The 21,664-nt window shown below is 36.4% G+C and overlaps 4 protein-coding genes and 2 non-coding genes across 6 annotated transcripts in view; 5 read left to right on the plus strand and 1 right to left on the minus strand.

The window, feature by feature from the left end:
- Positions 1-1,941, plus strand: part of LOC119988070 (metal tolerance protein 10-like) — a 5,884-nt gene extending 3,943 nt beyond the window's left edge. The window contains exons 5-6 of the mRNA XM_038832974.1: positions 1,062-1,292; positions 1,395-1,941. Coding sequence (XP_038688902.1) covers positions 1,062-1,292; positions 1,395-1,739 — 576 coding nt within the window. The 3' untranslated portion in view covers positions 1,740-1,941. The remainder of the gene's footprint in view (positions 1-1,061; positions 1,293-1,394) is intronic.
- A 637-nt stretch (positions 1,942-2,578) lies between these two features.
- On the plus strand, positions 2,579-2,658 carry LOC119990285. The gene has a single exon (XR_005466008.1). It is a non-coding gene; the product is annotated as a small nucleolar RNA snoR117 (small nucleolar RNA).
- Positions 2,659-2,738: 80 nt separating this feature from the next.
- On the plus strand, positions 2,739-2,831 carry LOC119990282. Its single transcript, XR_005466005.1, has one exon. It is a non-coding gene; the product is annotated as a small nucleolar RNA snoR116 (small nucleolar RNA).
- Positions 2,832-5,100: 2,269 nt separating this feature from the next.
- Positions 5,101-6,498, plus strand: LOC119988471. Its single transcript, XM_038833519.1, has 2 exons — positions 5,101-5,570; positions 5,744-6,498. Exons 1-2 carry the CDS (start codon positions 5,248-5,250, stop codon positions 6,234-6,236), a joined length of 816 nt encoding a protein of 271 aa, XP_038689447.1. The 5' UTR covers positions 5,101-5,247; the 3' UTR covers positions 6,237-6,498.
- A 2,167-nt stretch (positions 6,499-8,665) lies between these two features.
- Positions 8,666-10,991, plus strand: LOC119990118 (extensin-like). The gene is made up of 3 exons (XM_038835964.1): positions 8,666-9,024; positions 9,559-10,443; positions 10,685-10,991. Exons 1-3 carry the CDS (start codon positions 8,952-8,954, stop codon positions 10,714-10,716), a joined length of 990 nt encoding a protein of 329 aa, XP_038691892.1. The 5' UTR covers positions 8,666-8,951; the 3' UTR covers positions 10,717-10,991.
- Positions 10,992-11,168: 177 nt separating this feature from the next.
- Positions 11,169-17,420, minus strand: LOC119988174 (ent-kaurene synthase TSP4, chloroplastic-like). Its single transcript, XM_038833129.1, has 15 exons — positions 17,266-17,420; positions 17,053-17,176; positions 15,430-15,485; positions 15,040-15,325; positions 14,778-14,958; positions 14,157-14,365; positions 13,937-14,057; positions 13,653-13,750; positions 13,346-13,569; positions 13,136-13,248; positions 12,927-13,025; positions 12,417-12,632; positions 12,184-12,325; positions 11,759-12,004; positions 11,169-11,662 (listed from the first exon to the last, which is right to left on the minus strand). Exons 2-15 carry the CDS (start codon positions 17,105-17,107, stop codon positions 11,363-11,365), a joined length of 2,346 nt encoding a protein of 781 aa, XP_038689057.1. The 5' UTR covers positions 17,108-17,176; positions 17,266-17,420; the 3' UTR covers positions 11,169-11,362.
- Between the last annotated feature and the right edge of the window lie 4,244 nt (positions 17,421-21,664).

Below are 21,664 nucleotides of genomic sequence, written 5' to 3' on the forward strand. Positions count from 1 at the left end.
TTCATCTACTTCATTGCTTTTCTTTTCAAGTTTCAACAATTGCAAAAAAAAAAACCTCTTTGCAGTAACTTGATCATGTGAAGCTGTAAGTGCTAGGAAAGTCTTCATAATTTAGTTTTAGCATGCTTTGCTAGTTGTCATTTCAAATTAGCTTCTAATCTTTCTTTTCTGCATTTGTGTTTCACTCATTCACTGAATTTCAGCAAGCTAATCTTTATAGGATGACAACTTGTGATATGTTAGCTTGTGTTAGATTAGCAAAGGCCAAAACAACGAGACAATTTATAGTGAAATCTGGAACCTGAAACTTAGTGACTTGTAAACTTGATTAAAAGCTTCATGTCTTGATCTTTGTTAGCATTGAAAATTAAAGCATTAAAGGATAGAAACAAGTTCAGAATATAATCAAGAATGCATAGCAAACATAGAACACATATTTTGATCAACATATAGAATGGACACTTCATCATCAAAACTCATATCATAACACAAGCATCAACCATAAAAAAAAACAGTATTCTAGTCTTCGAGGGACTAGAGCCTCCTTACAACCAAAACCTCAAAATGATCGACTGCCCAAAACACTCCTGCTCCACCTACTAAAGGCAACGCAGAACAGACAAGAGTAAAATAACCAACAGAGCTGTGACAGGTGCTCCAATCGAGCCACGACAGGTGCTTCAATCATGCTTTGCCATGGGTCCTCTTCCTCCCATATCTTTTAGTAACTGTAGGTCCATCAGTCTCTAATCATGTCAGTACAAGTTATAAATTGAAGCATACGGTAAGCACGGCTAGTAAAGCATCCAAATACTCTGGGGCTTGTTCCGATCCCAATTCATCATCTGTCATAATAAGTTTATTGAAGGCTTTCTAGATGAGTTTATTGCATAATATGGCTGCTTGATTCAGTACATCTTGTCATGTGTGCAAGAGATGTATAGAATGGAACTACTCGATAGGTTAAATGTGAAACCAGCTCTCAGTGAAAAATCATGGCTCCTCTAATCATGACTGAGTATTTTTCTAACGTTATCACATTTTGTTTTTTCTTCATGCAGTCCAAGCCTGAAACGGATCCAGAGAAGGAAAAATGGATGATTGGAATTATGGTTTCCGTCACCATAGTGAAGTTTCTGTTAATGGTATATTGCCGAAGATTCAAAAATGAAATCGTCCGAGCCTATGCTCAAGATCATTTCTTTGACGTCATTACTAATTCAGTTGGATTGGTGGCAGCAGTTCTAGCCATACAATATTACTGGTGGTTTGATCCTGCTGGTGCTATAATTGTAAGTAGTAGAAATTTGCTTGTGCTGAACCTGCATTTCTTTATGAACTAGAATTTATAATGTTACTTATATGTAATGATTGGCTATTGAATGTTATTGCAGATAGCATTATATACAATCGGTACCTGGGCAAGAACAGTAATGGAGAACGTGTGGTCGCTAATTGGAAGAACAGCCCCGCCAGACTTTCTAGCGAAGCTTACTTATCTTATCTGGAATCACCATGAAGAGATTAAGCACATTGACACAGTGAGAGCCTACACTTTTGGTTCCCATTACTTTGTGGAAGTTGACATAGTATTGGCAGAAGACATGCTTCTGAACCAAGCACACAACATTGGGGAGACACTCCAAGAGAAGCTTGAGCAATTACCGGAGGTCGAGCGAGCTTTCGTGCATATTGATTTTGAGTTCACTCACAGGCCTGAACACAAAAGCAACGTATGATTTGAAGACAATGTTGGTGATGGTTGTTGTGTTCGGCGATCCTTGGGCCTATGCTTTGTATTTTGTGGGGCATCCATACAATGAACGTAAGGTAGATAAATAAGCTCTTGCTGAACTATTTTTTTTTACCCAACTCTTACTGTATTTAAACATTCCAAGTCGCCTTAATAAAGTCACAAAATTCTAATTGAACAAGATTAAACGAGGACCTAACAGAAACGATGAGATGTTAGGGTCATATAAACTTGGGATGAGATGAGTTAAGATGTATATTATTTTTCGTAATTTGATATACTCGGCGGCCGGCAATAGTGGTGAAAAATTCTAAATTTGGTATTTTTGAATTTCTAGAAATAGGGTTGTCAAAAAATCATTTTCAAACCGAACGAATTGATTGTCAAATTGATCATTTGATTGATTATTGTTAAATGTATATTAGTGAGCACTAATAAAAAAATAGAATAAACATATCAAACCACCAATGACAGACCGAACAATAGGTTAATTTTATGTAAAAAAATCGACAAAAACCGACCATGGACACCTTTTATCTTAATTACTCAAAATCATTTTCCAGGGCAATATGGTAATTTTACATGGCGTACTGACATTAGGGTTTCAGGGAGAGCGCCTTGCTCTGCTATTTAAATCCAGCATTCACCGCGACTAACCCTCCTGCTGAAGTCACTCTTTCAACTGGTCGTGTTCAGATCTTCAGCTCGAGCGAATATTCATCAATCGTAGCAATTATAACGATTGTAGTTAAAGATCTTAGTTTTGTCTCTGCGTTAATGGTCATGTTGTTTTCTTTTTCTTGTTCAATTAAAGATCTGATCTTTGGCCTGTGATGTTTGAGAATTTGTCCGTACCATCTGAGATTACTCTTTGATGCATCAATCTCCTATAGCTTCTGAGGCCTACTTTCTGATTTCTTTCAGTGATTGATTGCATATTAAATCGACTGTTTATCAATTGATGCATAGTATTAGGGTTTTTGAGGGGCAGTGATGACTAAAATTAAATACCATCAAACTATGAGAGTTTCCAGATGAAGCTCGTTGATGCTACTTTTAATCATTACATTCTGAGCCTGATTTCAATTTTTTGTTTTTATTTCTGAGTTTTGTATCATCTGTGAAAGGCAACAAATTAGAGTCTCTGATGTGCTCTCTTGATAGCATTTTCAGTGCTGTACGTTGCCAATAGAAAATGGGAGCTGAGATTCTGGCGTTTGCTTCTTTATTTTCCTGTTGCTTTTGCATTCAGATGTTCCCACATTGAAAGTTCATTATACACTCTATGCGAAAGCATATTTATTTTCCTTAGGAAGATAGCTTAGTTGGTTCTCTATTCGAACTTAGTTGCCCGGCTAACCGTTCTTGATTCATACCGTATAATTCTACCAGACTTTGACCCAATGTTGGTCAATAGGCTCGGCTCGAGTGTATGGGTGTGTTGTTGGGTCCAAGTTCATACTCTTAATGAAGATTATTATAAACTCATTCTCGAGTTCATAATTTTCCAATGTTGGATTAAGTTCACAAATATCAACTTTTACCATTTCATGTTGACACTTTGGAATCAATTTTTCATTCATTCGATATTTGTTTTTGCAATGTGGATGTACTATGATCATGGAAATTACATAGTTACATATTCAATACCGAACCCGTCCCAAAAGACATGTGGGTTCCACATTTATTTGTGCGCAATGTAAATCCAACAGCAACTTGGCCTTTGTTAGAGGACTTGGGATGGAAACAGGACAGGTCTTTTGGTTTAGCTCTCCAATTTTGAACATATTGTTGGAAGGGCACCTTCTCTCTTTCTCCCTTGGCTGCGAATGGATATGCTCTCACGGTGCCCTTTTGTAAAAAGGATATCCTCTTTAGAGAAGTTCTTCCTTATCCTATGAATATTTGCACTTGTAATTGCCTCAGTTTGTGATGCATTATTGAGTGCACCAAATGGGTATGTAAGTGAATTCTCAATGACCTTGCTGCCAAAATAAGGTTATCTCATGGGGAACTTGGGTTTTGTAGTAAGAGTTGGAACTGATTTCTAGGGGTGTGAATCGGTCGGTTTGGTCGGTTATTTTACATTGGAACACCCGGGCCGAAATTTTGGTTTTTTTAGATATAGAAAATCGATAACCAACGGTCACGCTTATCTTGACATGAAAACCGCCCAACGGTTTTCGGTTATTATGGTCGGTTTTTCGGTTATTGGTCAAACATTTGGGGTTAATACACTAACTTAGAATACTAATTAAATATGTGAAAAATTAAATAGCCATTTGGCCCTTGCCCGTAAGACATATGTTGCACATCCAATATCCATAATCCAAATAAGTAAAGAAAGATTGAAAGACTAAAGTAAAAAACGAATTTAAGGTCTAAGGAGCAAACTTGGGCCATTGATTCAAAATTCAATGGTCCAAATTGTAATTATCATTATAATATATTTAAGTCATTAGCAATAAGAAATTATTAAGAATAAAAGATTATAATTTTATAAGTAAAATTGTAAAACTTTAACTTACTTAACTATATTATATATTTAATATTTATAAATACATAATTTTGGTCGGTTCGGTCGGTTTGTCTTGATAAATAAAAAACCGACTGAATTTTTGGTTTTTTTAAGCTAGCATAACCGATCAATTCGGTTTTCACTTACATGTATTATATGAACCGCCCAATCGATCGGTTCGGTCAAGCGGTTCGGTTTTTTCGATTAATTTTCACAGCCCTAATTGTTTCACAAACTTAAATTATAAATGCAAACTTTTAATTTGCCAAATGGAAGTGTCCATTTTGATGTTGTTATATTGTTATTGAATTTTTGGGAAAGGTTATGGATATGCTGAATTTTTTCTTTCTTAAAGTTGTTTAATCTATGAACAATACCTTTTCATTTGAATCACTTAAAAAAGAATAATCAAAATCTTCAGATTTTGGACAAATAAATTAAATATTCAAAAAATAAATGAGAAAAATATTGGGAACAATTTTTTTTTTGTCTGGTACAAGTTTGTTCTTTAGATATCCGTTATGTGTATGCGGATACAAGTTTTGTATTTAGACATTTGATATGTGTCCTCATATATGGAAATAAGTTTTCCACTTTATGATAGGGTTAGTAGGGTTGAAGCCCAACAATTACCGATTTTCATATGGTTTGATAATAGAGAAATTCACCAATTAACTAAATGAGGAAGTAAAATAAAATTAAAAATACTATTGTAGAAATGGAATATTCAAAATACTGCAATTTTGTCTAGAAAGAGAGAAAAAAAGGACACCGCCTTGGCCTTGTTTAAGACCACTCAAATATCGTAAACAAGTGAAGACTGAAGAACTCAATTTTGTCTTGCCACAAAACACCAAACACAGAATCCTCTCTCTAGCCAAAGAAAGAAAAGGAGAGGTTTTTTCGCTCTGTGAATTCATCTTCTATGTAAGCTGAAGGCAAAAACAGAGGAAACTTTGGTGAAACTTTAGTAGGAATGGCGTTTATTCTACCGAATCTTTCTCCTCCTATCCTCCAACCCACAAAATCCTCGAAAGAAAAACAGCCCTTTATTCACCAATACCGCACGGCCCTCTTATCTTCTCCTTCTTCACAGAACAACACTCGGATTGGCTCATCTCTCTTCGCTCTTTCTCCTCCTGTGCTTCAAGATGCGCAGGTTAAGTCTCCCCCAGGTGCGCAGGATAAGCATCACCATGAAAAGGATGAGTTCTATGTCAATCTTGGACTTGCTGTGCGGACGCTGCGTGAAGATATGTCTTTGCTCTTCACCAGAGACCTCAATTACGACATTTACAGGTAATATCTCTACCTGGGTATTATTGGGACCTCAATTATAGAATGTAATTTTCTTTTTCTTTTGTTCTGGGGTCTAGTTTATTTTCATCGAGAATTCCTGTTTGTTTCCCGAGAAAATTTGGGATTTTTTTTTGTATGGAAATGGTCAATTTGAGTGTCTTTCTTCTTAACAGGGATGATATTACATTTGTAGACCCTTTGAACACATTTACTGGTATTGACAACTACAAGCTGATCTTCTGGGCATTGAGGTTTCATGGTAAAATACTATTTCGAGATATTTCTCTTGAGGTTTTTAGGATTTGGCAGCCCTCGGAGAATGTGATATTGATTAGGTGGAACTTGAGGGGTGTCCCTAGGGTTCCATGGGAAGCCAAGGGAGAATTTCAGGGCACTTCCTGGTATAAATTGGATAGAAATGGGAAAATTTACGAGCACAAAGTCGATAATTTGGCTTTCAATTTCCCTCAGCAGCTCAAACCAGCGGTTTCAGTGTTGGATTTGGTGGCTTCCTCATACCCACCAAGTCCTAATCCTACATTTTTGTGGGGACCTGTGGAGGACTTATACTCATCTTCGTGGTTACAGTTCTATCGAGCGGTGAGAGAGACATTGGATACTAGAGGATGTATGCTTGTTCATGATGGTTTGGCTACTTGTTCATAGTTAGTTTGAGCAGCAACTTGATTGGGGACACCTTATGTATACCGGGAAATATAGTTTATCATATACATGTACTAGTGAATTATATCTTCATATGATGTATTGGCCTATAAATAACTGTGGACTTTGTTGAAGGCTAGAGGTCAGTGTACATACTCAAAAGAGACCATTAGTTGTATTCATATGCCAAGCTCATGCAGATCGGCTATGTATGCATACAAGATATCAGTTAATGCTTGAAAATTCAATTAAAGTTTGCCTCTCATCAACTGTGCTCATGAAGCTTTTGCTAACAGTTGTGTATTCTCGTCACTTTCCCTAGGATAAAGGAAGGTGTGGAGAAAATATTTGAGGTGGACCATGTGAGTTGTGTGACCATGTTGGCACCACCCTTAACCTTCCCTCTCTCACTGACAATTGTAGAGTCATTTTATCCAATCATGTTTCTACTGCACTAGAGAGTGTAAGAACATCTCTAAGACTCCAGTTCCATATATTCTTTGAATAATTTCTTCAGAAGTTGGAAATTCTGTGTGATCATGGTATGTCTACGGAGATGAGTAAAATCAGAAGTGGACTGCTATTCTCAGTCTCATGGAGTTGTAAAGCATATGCCTTTCATGAATTATGCGGCTATTTCTGCATTTTATTCATATTTGTTTTTCGGTGTACGGTGCAATCTGCTTCACATTACAAGTACAAGGTATTGAATATTCTTATTGGAAATTTCCTTGTTCGATCCCTCTTTCTTTAAATCTTCTTAGAACTTCTATGTCTACTCATATCTGTTCTTTGGCAAATCTACTACTGCACTGTGAATTTTGAACCTGTGTTTTAACGTGCTGGGCCGCTACTGTAAGTATCTCTGTGACTTAATGTATCAGTGAAAGACAGTTGCTGTACATGAGGTTTTGCTGATTTCAGTTGGGTTTAGTAGAATATCAGGATTGGCATTATATGTATAGCTGAATTACTGTCCATCATGCCTTTTGAACTATACACTTCTGTTGTTACATGCCCTCCAACTCCGGCTTGGATGCCTTTTCTTAAAGTTAAGCTGATTAAGTGATTATGCACGCATCAATCCTTTTCCTTTGACGCTATTAGTGTTAGCTTGGTGTTGTGGAACCTTGTCAAATAGTGTTTCTATATCAAAATTGGACTTCATGGAATATGTGATGTCTGCAATGTGTTAATCCTGCATATTTTGATGTATTGTAGTATTTGCTTATTTGTTAGCTTATATTAGGTTTTGGCTAGATTGCTTTATTTACTCAGCTAAGTTGCATTGTTTAGCTTCACTTGTCAACTTCAAAGGTTGCCAGCAGTAATAATTTTTTTGTGTATACACTTGTGGCTAAGCCCCTGATGACTGTGTGTGTATAGGAAGAATTAGGTATATGTTGGATCCACTCTTTGGTGACAATAACTGTCTCTTTTCTGGAGGAATAAGAACATTGTGTTTGATAGCTTGAACATTGTCAACTCACCGCTTATTTCACAGCGCTTTTTTTACAATTTTTTTTTTGCATGCTTTTAGGCTAGCATTGAAAATCACAATCACCGCTCTACCAATAGAAACATTGTGTTGGATAGCTTGATGTGGGTATTGTTGTCTTGCAGATGATTGTATTAGAGGCTTAAGAGCAACTTATTTAGTGACACTAATTTCCTCCTTTTACCTATTTTCTTGATTGAACTTAATTCATTGATTTCTTATGCAAATGTCATGGTGCTCTGTTTCCAGAAAGTAGTAAACATGATTGATTGTGATGAAACAAACATAAAAAGGATCTCTCTGTCTCAGGAATTGTGAGAGAAATAGCATTAGCAAGGATGCTACTTCCAGACTATCTCAATCTTCAATAGTCTATCCAGCTATAATATCCATTTCAACAAATAAACAGAGCACCCTTTGGAGAGAGGAAAGCACTTGTTTCCTTTCTCAATTATTTTTCTTCACCAGTTCTCATGTGTGAACTTTCCTGATCTTGCAGCTTTCTGGAATTTTACTATCATCTGCAAGAATTAATGATATATGTCTATATCGGATGTTCAAGGAATAAGCTTTTATCGTGTTGTTCTCGGTTATCAAAAAAATTAGTGGGAGATTGATATATTTTATAGATATATGTCCACTTATCTTGTAATTAAGAGTCAATTATTGTCAACAATCATTGGTGTTTTTTTTTTCTAGGGTAAAAGTTCAATTTTGAAAAGTGTAAGTTGGAGATGGATGCAAAGGTGTTTAGAGAAAGAGACCTGTTTGAGTAGAAAGAAAGCAAACACACAAAAGCTAGGGAAGCCCAAATTAAATGAAAACCCAACACACTTTGTATTTTTTTTCCAATGTCAAGCTAAGCATATATACCTAGTCCACATATGTAACCCACCCACATGAATTTTATTAGTGGGAGAGATGATACACAAGCTGTGGAACTCAGTCCCCCATAAAAACACATTCTTTCAAACCCTTTTGGCATTTCTTCATAAACACCTCTTAAGCAAAGTGACTGTTTAAGTAAAGTGAAGCTGATAGAGAATCAATCTTTATGTCCTTTCTTCTTCAACTGCCTTACTCTCCCTCTACTATATATAACACCAACCCCATTGATGGGTTGCTGTCTTTGGAGTTTTTGAATTTAAAGGTCTTGAAAGGTTGATCACCATTTTGAACCTCTCACTCTTGCTTTGAACTTGTGGGTTTTGTTTGGAGTCATGGAAAGAAGAAGAATTTACATTCTGTTTCTCTGCTTCACCATTGCTACTGTCTCTTCTTTAGCCATTTGTGGTAAGTTTTCTCCATTTGAAATTTATTAATTAGCTCTTATAGTTTCTACATAATTTTGGAGAAATTCTTTAAATTTTTGGATATTCAATTTTTGGGTGGAAATTCCATAGACTTAACTATTAAGTAACAAGTACATATAGAGCACTATGGAGAAGTTATAAGGAAAACAAAATTGCATATCACTACTTTGCTTCTAGATTAAGTTTTCATAGTGATATGCAATTATGCTTGCACCATATGATTAAGACAATTGTAGGAGACCTAAGTACATATAAAAAGCAATAGATAATCACTTTTGTGGGTTTAAGGGAATTTCTCAAATGTCACCCAAAAAATGGGATTAACATTGTGTTAAAATCGACGGTTATGAATGGGGTGGGACCTGGAACGGTCCTGCTTTAAGTCTAGTTTATCAAATCTTTTCGCGCTATACATGTCGTTACACATTAATTAAGATCTTAATGCACAAAATTTTCTATCATTTTCTAATCAAAATCATTCATCTTAATTTGGTATTTTTTTATTTATTGATAGATGCAAGGAAGACAATGGGTTCATCCAAAGTTGTAAAACACCCAAGAAGAAGTTCAATGATCAAGACCACAAAGAACTTGAAGGTGATAAGCACTCTATATTCACTATTGGGCACCAATGCATTGATGGATTCATCATCATCCAATACCCAACCTTATGTGGGCTCACCCTTTAATTTGCCACCTTATGATTCACTAGGCCCAATTTCTTTGCCCCAAAATGCCCCTCCATATTGTATTTATCCCCCATCAACCCCACAACCTCCCTCCACAACAATCCCAACTCCAATTACATTATTGCCACCACCATCATCTTACATCCCTCCTATTTTTCCCATCCAAAGCCCACCTCCAAGCCCATTTGTCCAAACCCCGAGCCCACCAGAATCTATTTTGATCCCAAGCCCGCCAGAAGCTTTTCCAAGCCCACCAAGCATAGTTCCGAACCCACCAGAAACTGTACCTAGCCCATTCATTTTCATTCCAAGCCCACCGTACATTGAGCCCAGCCCACCAAGTTTTATACCTAGCCCGCCCACTTACATTCCGTCTCCCACGGGCTTTGTGCCAAGCCCATCTGTTTTTAAGCCACCGGTTGTGTTCCCTCCACCAGCGGTGCCACCACCTCGAAACACAGCCCCAACCACAGCCCTATGGTGCGTGGCCAAGCCCACGGTGCCCGACCCAATTATTCAAGAAGCGATGAACTATGCTTGTGGGTCGGGAGCAGATTGCTATTCGATCCAGCCCAGTGGGCCTTGCTTCGAGCCCAATACATTGTTTGCCCATGCATCATTTGCTTTCAATAGTTATTGGCAAAAGACCAGGGCAGCTGGAGGCACGTGTGAGTTTGGAGGGACATCAATGCTAGTAACTGTTGACCCTAGTAAGTTTTTCAAAGTATGTTTCTATTTTTATTTTTTGAAAAATAAAAAATAATCTAGAAAATTTGATTGTCCATTTTAAAAAACATGAAAAATATAAATATAAAATATAAAATAATTCAGTTTTTATGTTTTAATAAATGAAAAACAGAAAACAAATCAAACGAAGTCTTATATTTTTCTTAAATTATTGAATTTGTGTTTAATAATGTCCATCTAACTTTTCTTTTTCTCTGTTGATAGGCTATGATGGGTGCCATTTTGAATACTATTAATTAGTGAAGACAGTCAAGTATCTTTTTGGAGACAAAATTCTAGAAGACAGATCTCCCTCTTCATTTCACATACACAAATATTTGATCAGAACAAAATTTTTGTAAGTAATTACATGTATAGATTCTGACAAGTGGGTCCAATTTGAATTTTGCTTTGCAAGTTTTTTTTTTAAAAAATTCTTATCCTGTAATTCTTATTTGGTACATGGGTCCACTTAGAGTTGCATAAACTCCCAAGTGTATAATGCCTCAATAAACTTGGATTGAAGAGGTTGAGGGAATACAATAAACTCCACCCACTGATATTGAGCAGTTGAGTTATTTGAGCTTCATGCTTGTTGAATTGGATGTGTTTTGTTTTTGACAGTCGAGACCACCTCTATAAGATATACGATATCATACTCATGAGTACCATCTGAGTTGTTCTCGGATGTGCTTTGTTTAGTCCACTATTATATTTTATAACTAATTGCTCATAATTGTTAAAAAAAAGTATCGCATTGAAAGTCCATACAATTCATAACCAAAATGAAAATTTTCTGTCAAAAATAAAAGAGGCAAGCAAATGCAAATGTGACTGAAAAACACACAATCCATCCCAATTTATTGTAGAATCCTTTCAATGGGTAAAGGGTAGAGCCTGCAATTATAGAGAGATGGGTTCACGTATCAAAGCGTTTACTGCATTGAGCATCATGTCAGGTGAAGAGAATCCATCTCCATCCATGTAAAATAGGTGCAACACTTGGACCATTTTCCAGAACAAGTCCTTGCAAGCTCTCGGAACTACGCTATCTTTCTCCTGCAACACTAGCCTTAGCAGTTCTCTTCGTCCATCCGCAATCAAACCTCTAATCTTTTCAACAGCTTCTTCCTCCGTTGTTCCACTACCACTGTGGATCATGTGCAACAAAACAGAATTCAATTTCCCAGCCTCGGATTCCCTCTGCAACACAAGGACAAAGAGATCAAGCCAACCATATCAACCTCCTCTGATGCCATAAAATTTTCTTTTGCTTTACACTTGAAGGAAACTATCTACCTTAAATGTGCGGGTGTCATTGATTAGACGTCCACAAATGCTCATAAGTTTGAAGAGGTTATGGAATTCAGGGCTTCGGACAACCTCCTCTGAAACTTTAGGCCCGATGAGATAGACTGCTGGAAGAACAATTGGTCCCAAGGCCATAGACACATATCCATTTTCCACGTATTCATCGAATGTTGGCACCACTTTGTTTCTCGCCCACTCGGCTTCCCTTAACGCAGACTTTAGCAAATCCAACCACTGCAACAAAAACATGATTAACATAATTTCTTATTGGATGAATGACTAAACTCCCATGTCTGGGTGTTTTTGCGAAAAACTGATCAACTGATTTTGGGAGAAACTTCTATGCTTTCACCAAACAGATTCAAACAAATAAAAAAAAAATTTACGGCAACACAGAAAAGATTTAAACTCACCATCTCAATAACATGGTGTGTCACACTTCTCCCTTGCCATGCTAATGCTTTGTCTCCGATCTCACAAATTGTGCTACGAAGTGCTGAAAATATGATTTCAACTGGCTCAGAACAATAATGAGGGCTACCATTTGCATCCCAACTATTTGAAAGGGGGAAAAACATAAAAGAGTTAGCAGAGGTAGCAAGGGATTCAATACCACACAAAAAGAAGAAAGAAAGAAAGAACACACTTCTCAAGCAAGTGTACAAGGTTTGCCAGTTCCTCTTCCGACCCCACAATGTCAAAGAAGTCGTCGGCAACAGTTGTAAGCACACTGTTTTTGGCCCATGAGATGCGAGCATCTGATAGTTCAGGAGAGAAGCATGTTCCAGCAGCAGAAAAGTAACAGTATGCCATTTTCTGTCTAGCAAACTTTAGCCTGTCTAATTTGGTCTCCACAACCCACCTGCTCACAGTAGAAGGAACATAAATGACAACAACAGACGTTAGAACTTGCAATCACTACCCTAATAGAGCAAGAAGGTATCTCTTCGACCAAAAGTTCCAAGAACTTATATAAAGCCCTGGTCAATGTAGCAACACTAATAACTAGGAGCACATACAAATTTGCTTGACAATTTTGTACGAAGGAGTACCCTCTAGTTCTTGTTACATAGGTCAACAAGTGACTTTTCTAAAAAATACCCAGGAAAATGCCTATTGATCAATCATGTTCAATGGGAGTATTAAAGATGCGAACCTCTCAAGATATTTGAGTTCTTCACGGTGTATTGATTGGCACCTATTGAAGTCTTCCACCGCCAGTTGCAGAAAATCAGCGTTGCTGATATTTGAAAAACTATCATCGAAGTAAAAGTACAGAGACATAAGCAATACTAACCATACATATTTCCTTCCTACATTATTCCGAAAAGGAAAATGGATTAAAAAAAAAAAGCTTCAGTGTACCAATATGAAGTCTTTAATATTCTTGTGTTATCTACATGGTGATGCTCTATATTTCTCCTGTGTGCTAAGCGTTCCACATTTGCATGGAAGGGAAACTTAAGAGTATCATGTACCTGAAACGATACAAGATAGTTGTACGCTGGTGTTGTGCAACAAAAAGAATGAAGTTAAATCTGTTTATTATAAGCAATATAAATATATGAACTATACTTCTATGCTAAAATATTTGCTGAATCTATCTGCACGAGTTGCCCCATTAGAGAATTCCTGCTTTAGAAATTGATTTGTCCACGACATCTGTTTTTCGAGACCTGATTCCTCTGGGAATATTACAAATTGTGAAGCTTTGAATAACTCCAAGGCAGTACGAAAATCCTTCAAATGGCCTCCAAAAGAACGGGAGAAATGATGTTCAGCATATTGAGTTAATGGATCTGCGCCTCATAAGAACGAAAGTAAATACCTGATATTCAAAACATCCTATAACAAGTCATCCAGATCAATAATTTTAATTTACCCGAAGAGACTTCATATCCATGTACACGTAATATACGAAATGCCATGGCACATGTGTCAGCATCGGAAAATATCTCTTCATCTCCCTGCAACCAGCGTCTGTTTGATGGCAAATGTCATGCTTTCGAAAAATCAACAATCAATAATGCTACATGCCCACATTGGCTCAGATAGGAGTTTAAGGGAAGAACGTTCAAGATAGTAAGATGAAAGTAGTCTTCTGATGAGTTACTTCCACTGTTCCACACACCATAGATTATGTCACGCACACAGAATATTTATTACCTGTAGGTTTCCTCCAGTACATCTCTAATTTCCTTACTGAAATGACTATCAATTCCCAGCCTCTCAAGACTCTCAATCATACAAAGAAGAGCATATTTATCAGAAGGATAAACTGTCGGAACTGAAAAGATCAATGGAAATTCAACAATAAATAATAATAATAAAGCAATCATATATATATGATAAATCATACATAGCAGAGGAATATTGATATTAGAACCTGCATTCCCAAACTTTGCTATAAGTGAGTTGATGTAATGAAAACAACCAGCATTTCCAAGTTGGCTAAGAGCAGCTGCAGTAGTAGACGGTGAATTGAACAGTGACCCATTCTTTCTCTGATATTTCATAACCATTTCCCAATCCTGTAATTTTCCCATTCCTTCGGAAACATAGGCTAAGTACGCTTCCCTTCCCTCCAATTTATTTCTGCACCACATTAGTGAAGTATTAGAAGAGTAATCATTAAGTTACAGGGCTTCTATAACACCACATGAAAACCAAACGATTTTAGTTTCTTTTTTCTCAGCTTCAGAAAGTATCTTCCTCTTTTACATACCATTTAAATTCCATCAACATTCTTTTGTATAAATTATATCCATTCATCGCAGGGACTTAAGGATGGTAGTCGTTCCATTATCATATCCAAACAAAGATATCGCACATAAAAGAAAATTTTGGCCAGAGGTAGACATAGCTTGAACAGCCTAATACACAGCTTACAGCTTGGCCGAATCCAAATGGTTGGAGTTTACAGTTTGACATCATTATGATTAATGCGTGAACAAATACCCAATTTTTTTTTTAAGAGTTACTAAAGTCCACGTAAAACAATGCATACCTCCTAAGCTCCAAGTCTCTATTGTGAAGCATCACATTTATGTCTTCCGATCTTAGAGGAAGATTCAAATTCATATCTATAGCAGTCTCAATCATCCCAGGAAAAATTATATTGAATCCAATTGGGGTGTGTTGCTCCTCATCATTAATTGAAGTGAAATTTGATTCAATAAATTGGAGTCCTGTAACAAGAGATAGATGACATAAAGCCAGGAAAAACATAGCGGAATAAACTGGCTATAAAACCAACAAGATCAGATCACCTTTTGTCATTTGTTGTTCACCAAGACCCCATCGCTTCAAAGCAAGGAGACATGCTAAAGTGGATGACAAAGCATCTTTAACTAACAAGGGATGATGAGGAGGAAGACCCCAAGAACCATCAGAGAGTTGATTATCCAACAACCAATTTACGCACTCAGGGAAGCAAGGGGCCTGACGGGAATTAGGAGATGATACCATTGCTACCCAAGCGGTGTCATATGCCGAAACAGAGAGTTCGGCCTTATCAAACATCTTCTTAATTCTTTCTTTAGTCTCTTGAAAATACTGCATGCAACAGGACACATTGCAGAGCAGCAATATTTTCTCATTTTTATGGGAAGAAAACACAGTCGAAAAATAATAAATCACAGTATTAGTGTATTACATACCAGAATGGTGGCATCGGTTTCGGTCAGTACTTCTGATTTACTCTTCGGTAAGGCTGCTTTATAGTAGAAAATCAAAAACCAGAAGTTTCAGTTTTTGTATGTGTTTAATTATAAGAATCCAATGATTCTAAATTCTACATCTACCCTTCTCAAATGATAATCCGATTTGATAAATACTGACATTCTACCATAAATTCACTGTAACCAGACTCCAAGAACACAAAAGAAAACAAACTCCACATACATGCATTTGATACATACCAAAATTTATAATTATGGAAAATGTTTTATAAGTACTTGAAAGAATTTAAAGTTCAATTTCTCATGAAGCTAGAATTTAAATAAAACACAAAAGAACTGAAAAATCAATCGAAGTAACAACAGATGATCCATTAAACAATCACGCCCCAATACACACAGGCAAGCACAGAACATATTGCAGAGAAACCCATTTCACCAAAACCTCAAACTTTAGCAAAAGATAGCCCAAAAGCCCACACAAATTTGAAAGAGAGAAACCGTTGAAGTATGACTTCAGCATTATTATGTGTGGCTAGTATTGAGCCACGTAGGTGTGTTATATGTGGTATCTAGAGAAGTATGATTGTCTATATATGTATCTGTGTTTGTAAAGGTTTGCAAGTGAATGAAATACAACAAGTGATGTACTCTGTGTCAACTCTCTGCTCCACTCCAAAACCCAATAGTGGTATCAGAGCACAAAAGGGTCTTACCGGAGCAGTGGTGTTTTTCACTGCTGTCGCTGCCCTTAGGGGTGGTGGCAGCCTTGGTGTTCATATTATTAGTGTTTTATTTGAGTTTTTTTCATCTGTGTTTGAGTAAAAGCTGAGAATAAGCTTGTGGCCTTTTTGGATCAAGTTTTCTGGTGGAAGCTTGGCATCTGAGACTTTGCCGGTGGTGAGGATGATCTGGTGAAGGGTGTTGTGTTGACCCAAAGCAATCTCTAGGGCTGTGTTAAGGGCTTAAATGTGCCCAGTTTCTTAACCCAACTCAGATCATCAATTAAAAATCTTATTGAAATATTATTGAAGGCTAAGTTGTTTTTTATGGAGTGTCTGGGTCAGAAGCCCATGTGATGTTTTGAGTGGAGAGAGAAAAATGTGTGGAGAAGATTGTGATGTGGAGAGACGTGTGGTGATGGGAGAGGAGTGAAAAAGAAGTAATGGATATTGTGTGAGTTGTATTTGTTGTGTTCATCCCCAATATGTCGTTGACAAATCACAATCCAACTGAAAAAATTGAGGCCTCCTAGTACACGGACGCGATAATAACAAATCTATTATCATCTCTGAACACACGAATGGATGTGACAAGTGGGTTAGTTCCTCTTAAGGGGTTTGATGTGACAAGTAGAATTAATATTTTAGACACCATTATGATTATAGTGTATTTTATTTGGATTGGATTTGATTGTATTGAACAAACTCATGTTGTAATGTATACCAACTTGAGTTTGAGGGGGAGTGTTGAAGTGATTTACTCTGTGTCAACTCTCTCCTCTACTCCAAAACCCAACAGAAACCCATTCAATAAAACCTTGAAATGATATCCAAAAATCCTTAAAAAATACAAGAGGCAGGGACAGAGAGAGAGACATCAAACCTGATATTGGTAAAGAGGAGTGCCTAATACAATTGGGATGCGATAGAGACATCATGGCACCAGAATCCCAAACAAGCTATATATGAAGAATATTACTCAGTGGTCAGTAGAGTACCCTCTCTGCCTGTAAAAGAAAGCAAAAAAATGTGGATGAACAAACGGGTATCCAAGCTCAGGAAGATACGCTTCTGGCAGGGAGAAACCCAATTTTACCCAAATAATAATTTTCTTCAAATCATGCACCAGACTTGGAAGTTGTTCTTGTGCTACATCTATTTATATGAGGCTGTAGAAGGAGATGCTCTTGTAATTACAGATTAATTCGAATGACAAGTTTTGATTGACACTCTTGCATGTGTTTACCGTAAAAATCTTCGGTGACATAGGCGGAAACGACTTTTCCAAGGTATCAAAGAAAATAGATCCTCAAGAAGACAAAACATGTTTACACATGCATCGAAAATATATATATAATTATATACTAGTCAAAAGACCAATAAGGCAATAACATTTGCACTAAAACGATAGGTGCACGTCAACATTAGTTGATAGAGTCAAACATGCTTATTCTAGTATTCTCAGAGGCGGCCTTGGGGTGGGGCGACACGGACGGTCCTCCTGGGCCCCCAAATCCCCAGGGTCCCAAATTTTTGAAAAAAATATTGATTTTATATTAATCTAAACACAAAAAACCAATTAAAAACTAACAATTCTCCACATATTTCAACTAAAAAACTAATAAAAGAAAAATGTTTGATTTTAAAATAAATAAAAAAGAAAACACAGACCCTTTTTCTAGAGCTCGCCCGGGGCCCCTGTAAACTCAGTACGCCACTGAGTTTTCTAATCCTTTTAGTATTTATAGTCAAGTAATTTTATATTTTATTGTGTGGCTAATATTTCTTTAGTTCTTCTAGTGATACTAGAAAAATGTCTTCTAATACTATTAGAAAACCGCTTTAGCGAGTCCTATATAAGTCTAGTTTTGGGCTTGTATTTCATATGATTTTGCAAGACTATTTTACAAGACAGATTTCAGATCTTCTTCTTCCAAATTTTCTGTGGTTTATTTTGCTCTTTGTCTTGATATTTAAGAGGCTGATTTTCTGATTGAGAAACATTAGATTTTAAGGTATTATTTTTGGAGATTTCTTACTGATTTGTGGGTTAATAAAACCTTCAATTTCTGATAATAACTTTGGAAGCAAAACTGATGCTTGCCGATGGAAACACCATGGTCATTTGGTAATTCTTCCAAGCTAGTGTTGGGCACGAATACAATGTTGTATTTTTCATCCATCGGCCTATAATTAACTTTGCTATTGACGACCCTAAAATTCTTGATTTTGTATATCTTCCCCTCATGTAGTTTCTCCCGGAAGCATTTCGCTTGACGTTTCCATATAATGGCATGGATTTGCGTTCCTTTTTGATGCAAAACAAACATATGTCCTGACAGTCAATGTTAATATATGGATGTATAGCGAAATAAAAGAAAACATTACATAAATCCGCACCTTGCGGTCAAGCAAGATCATGTCAAGACTTATTGTTTCGTCCGTCTTGATATTTCGTGATTCCCACAGTCGAGTTAGCCTTACCACAACATGCGAATCCATTCGATGCGGCAATGGTAAGATGCCACTTTTTATAACATGGATGAATCTAAAGGAAAGCTTAATCGTGTCATTGTACAATTCATATTGTTAAATTATGGAAATTAATGCTAAAACCACACAATATGTATTCAAATTAAATGCTTTAAAGGAAATTCATGAATTTAGAAATATCGAAGGACTCTCATAATTAACAATACATAGCCGTTGAGTAACCGAAACAAAATAACACTAAATATCAAAGCACTCCAATGAATCATTAAATTTCCATACAATCAATCATCAATTTATATATATATAAACAAGAGGACCCAACTAATTAGATAAAGCTAATTTCACCTATTTTTATTGTTTTCCTTAATTCAAGGATAAGCATTTTTTCTATCTCTTTGTTCTTCTCCGCAATTCAAAAGCAAGCATAATTGGGTCCTCCAGTTGATATATATATATCTTTTTTTTAACAAATACACACACAGCAATAAACCTAACTAACCAAACACTACCCCTAAGGGCTAAAAGATGTTTGGTTTACTAGACTTATATACTACACACACACTTGAATCAACCGATGTGGTATTTTTGACCCAAGTTTTCGAGTATATCTTGGTTCTTCTTCTTCTAGAATATAGAAAAGTATTTTTCTTTAAATTTTAAAAACGTGTGTGTTCTCTTTGTCTTTGTATGTCCAACTTTTTTTAAAAATATTTTCTTGTTCATGTTTGTCTCTCAAATGTCAACATTAATTAGGTGGGGATTATTTAATAATAATTTTATAGAGAAAAATATTAATTTAAATTTAATATTCTTGACTAATTCAAGAAGAGAGACTTGTTTTTGGATTTCATCTTGTAAAATAGAATACAGAGAATCACAGTATACAAGAGTTACTCTAATTGTCCTGTACCTATATTTTTCACTAAAGGAAGATAATTGCATGGTGTTTTCACTTTTCACCCTATTAGATTATTGGATATTGATCCTCAAAAAGAAAATGAAACTTGACGGTGTTTCTTTTGAACAAAACAATTTTAACAATCTTAATAATTTATTTTTTTAAACAACAATCTTAATAATTAACTCTAAATTTAGGGATGACAAAATTATTTCCGCTCCGGATGATCAAATTTGTCCAACTCGGATTAAATTAAGTTTGTACATAATTGAAGCGTCCAAAATCTCGGTCCAAACACAAAATTTTGTCCGGTCTAAAACGGGGTCCGGGATCTAAGCACATAAATTTTGTCTACTTTACTTGCTAGAACCCTCACCCGGATTAAATTATTGTCTAGTTTATTTGTCCGGATTTAAACCAATCTGGGTATGATCAATTAAGTACGTCCAAAATCTAATTTGAATTAAAATTCATACATGTAAATATTTCATAAATACGTTCTGTAATCTGACCTGAAACTAACTTGGAACCGATTTGTTTTTTCCACCCCAGTCCAGAAGTATCAGAACAAGGGCGCCTCGCCGCCTGCTCTCCTCTTTGGCAAAGCAAATAATATGCAGCTGCTGGCAGCCCGCGTCGTCAGGTCTCTGCCTCTTTCGTCCTTACCAGTCCACATGGCCACCGCCAACATTCAAGAAGTTGCTTCAACACATCCGGAAGGTCGCTCTCTACATTTTTCATTTGGGTTTCTTGATAAAATTCAGTTGAAGAATTGATTTCGTGTTTTTTTTTTTTAATCCTTTTTTGCTATTGGGTTCTCTCAATTTGCATTCTTGAATTAAATAAGGCTAAATTTTCCTTTCTGTCTTTATTTTTTCTTTTTGAATTTCATTCCTTTTCCAGTTTTAAGCTTTGTATGTGATGAGACATTGTTTATAGAGATGAGAAAGGTAAAGGATTTAAACTTCAACAGACTTATTGATGATGTTCAAGGTTGCATTATTGAAATGCCTGAGCTTCTTAGCAGTATGTATCAAATTCCAAATTTTATGTCAGCTACTCGAGGTTCTCAGATGTGCTTTGTTTAGTCTACTATTATATTTTATAACTAACTAACGTCATTCCCGCACTTTGCGGCAGGGAGGTGGGTAGATGCATTTTACGGATGTCGTCGAGGGAGTTGTAATCGGCGAGGTGTTTTGGGGAATCATACACCGTAAGATGTGGGATGTATTTGATTGACGCAAGTTGCTAAATAGAGAGCGGAGATACTTGAAAGACATCAACAACGTGCTTATCGAGTGTGCACGTAAAACAAACGAAGATGAATACGGGTGAAAATTTTACTGGGCTGTTGTTTAACCAACGAACCAAAGTTTTGGTGGGCCTGAACCCATTTTGATTGTTGGGGCAATGGGCCCGTGGATTTTTTTCCCTACCAAAGAACTCGATTATGGAGGAAATAGTTAGTGGGGTGTTGTTTTACAAAGAAAATAAAGTTTTGATTGGCTTGAACCTAGTTTTAGTGTTGAGGTAATGGGCCGACATCAGTTTTTTTTTTTAATTGTGTTTTTGCTTATGTTGGCAGTTCTGTTTTTACACCAGTCTTTTTTTGGCAAGTTAGCTACCGTATTAACTGATGTTCGAGGGTAGAGAAGGGATTTCATTTCTTAGAAGGTTTTTTGTGGTTCTTGACTCATTGAGTATTATACTATTGTTTTGAATTGTATTTATTTGCTTGCCAAAAAGCAGGTCATTCCTGGTGCACAGGCGAAATGGGGTTGCAATGCTGCAATCCCTTGCACAACTAAGAGTTATTGCCATGTCAACCTCTATCTCAAAATTTTAAGGAATTTGACAAAGGGAATAATCTATCAAAACGAAGACATCGTAAGAATAGTTTGCAGCTTAAAAAAGCATGACACTGGGTTAAAAACTTACACTTAACCCATATTAACGGATGTTCTGAGTAGCTTCATTTATAAATTTGTCAACTACTTAATAGAAACTTGGATTCTCTATGTTTTTGTAAAAAAAAAGCACCAATTACCAAACATCCCACCGAAAAACCCAATATCATCTCTACTACTATAATAAGAAAGCA

Source organism: Tripterygium wilfordii, chromosome 21 (genome assembly GCF_013401445.1).
Source record: "Tripterygium wilfordii isolate XIE 37 chromosome 21, ASM1340144v1, whole genome shotgun sequence".
In the NCBI taxonomy this organism is placed as follows: Eukaryota; Viridiplantae; Streptophyta; class Magnoliopsida; order Celastrales; family Celastraceae; genus Tripterygium; species Tripterygium wilfordii.

Bases quoted from the DNA above. Each gene is read 5' to 3' on its own strand.
- LOC119988471 (XM_038833519.1), top strand. From the start codon at position 5,248: ATGGCGTTTATTCTACCGAATCTTTCTCCTCCTATCCTCCAACCCACA. The intron at 5,571-5,743 runs GTAATATCTCTA...TCTTCTTAACAG, and splicing joins CTCAATTACGACATTTACAG to GGATGATATTACATTTGTAG.
- LOC119990118 (XM_038835964.1), top strand. From the start codon at position 8,952: ATGGAAAGAAGAAGAATTTACATTCTGTTTCTCTGCTTCACCATTGCT. The intron at 9,025-9,558 runs GTAAGTTTTCTC...ATTTATTGATAG, and splicing joins CTCTTCTTTAGCCATTTGTG to ATGCAAGGAAGACAATGGGT. The intron at 10,444-10,684 runs GTAAGTTTTTCA...CTCTGTTGATAG, and splicing joins GCTAGTAACTGTTGACCCTA to GCTATGATGGGTGCCATTTT.
- LOC119988174 (XM_038833129.1), bottom strand. From the start codon at position 17,107: ATGATGTCTCTATCGCATCCCAATTGTATTAGGCACTCCTCTTTACCA. The intron at 15,486-17,052 runs GTTTGATGTCTC...TCTACTATAAAG, and splicing joins CTCCTCTTTACCAATATCAG to CAGCCTTACCGAAGAGTAAA. The intron at 13,570-13,652 runs GTAAATTAAAAT...TATGAGGCGCAG, and splicing joins TGGATATGAAGTCTCTTCGG to ATCCATTAACTCAATATGCT.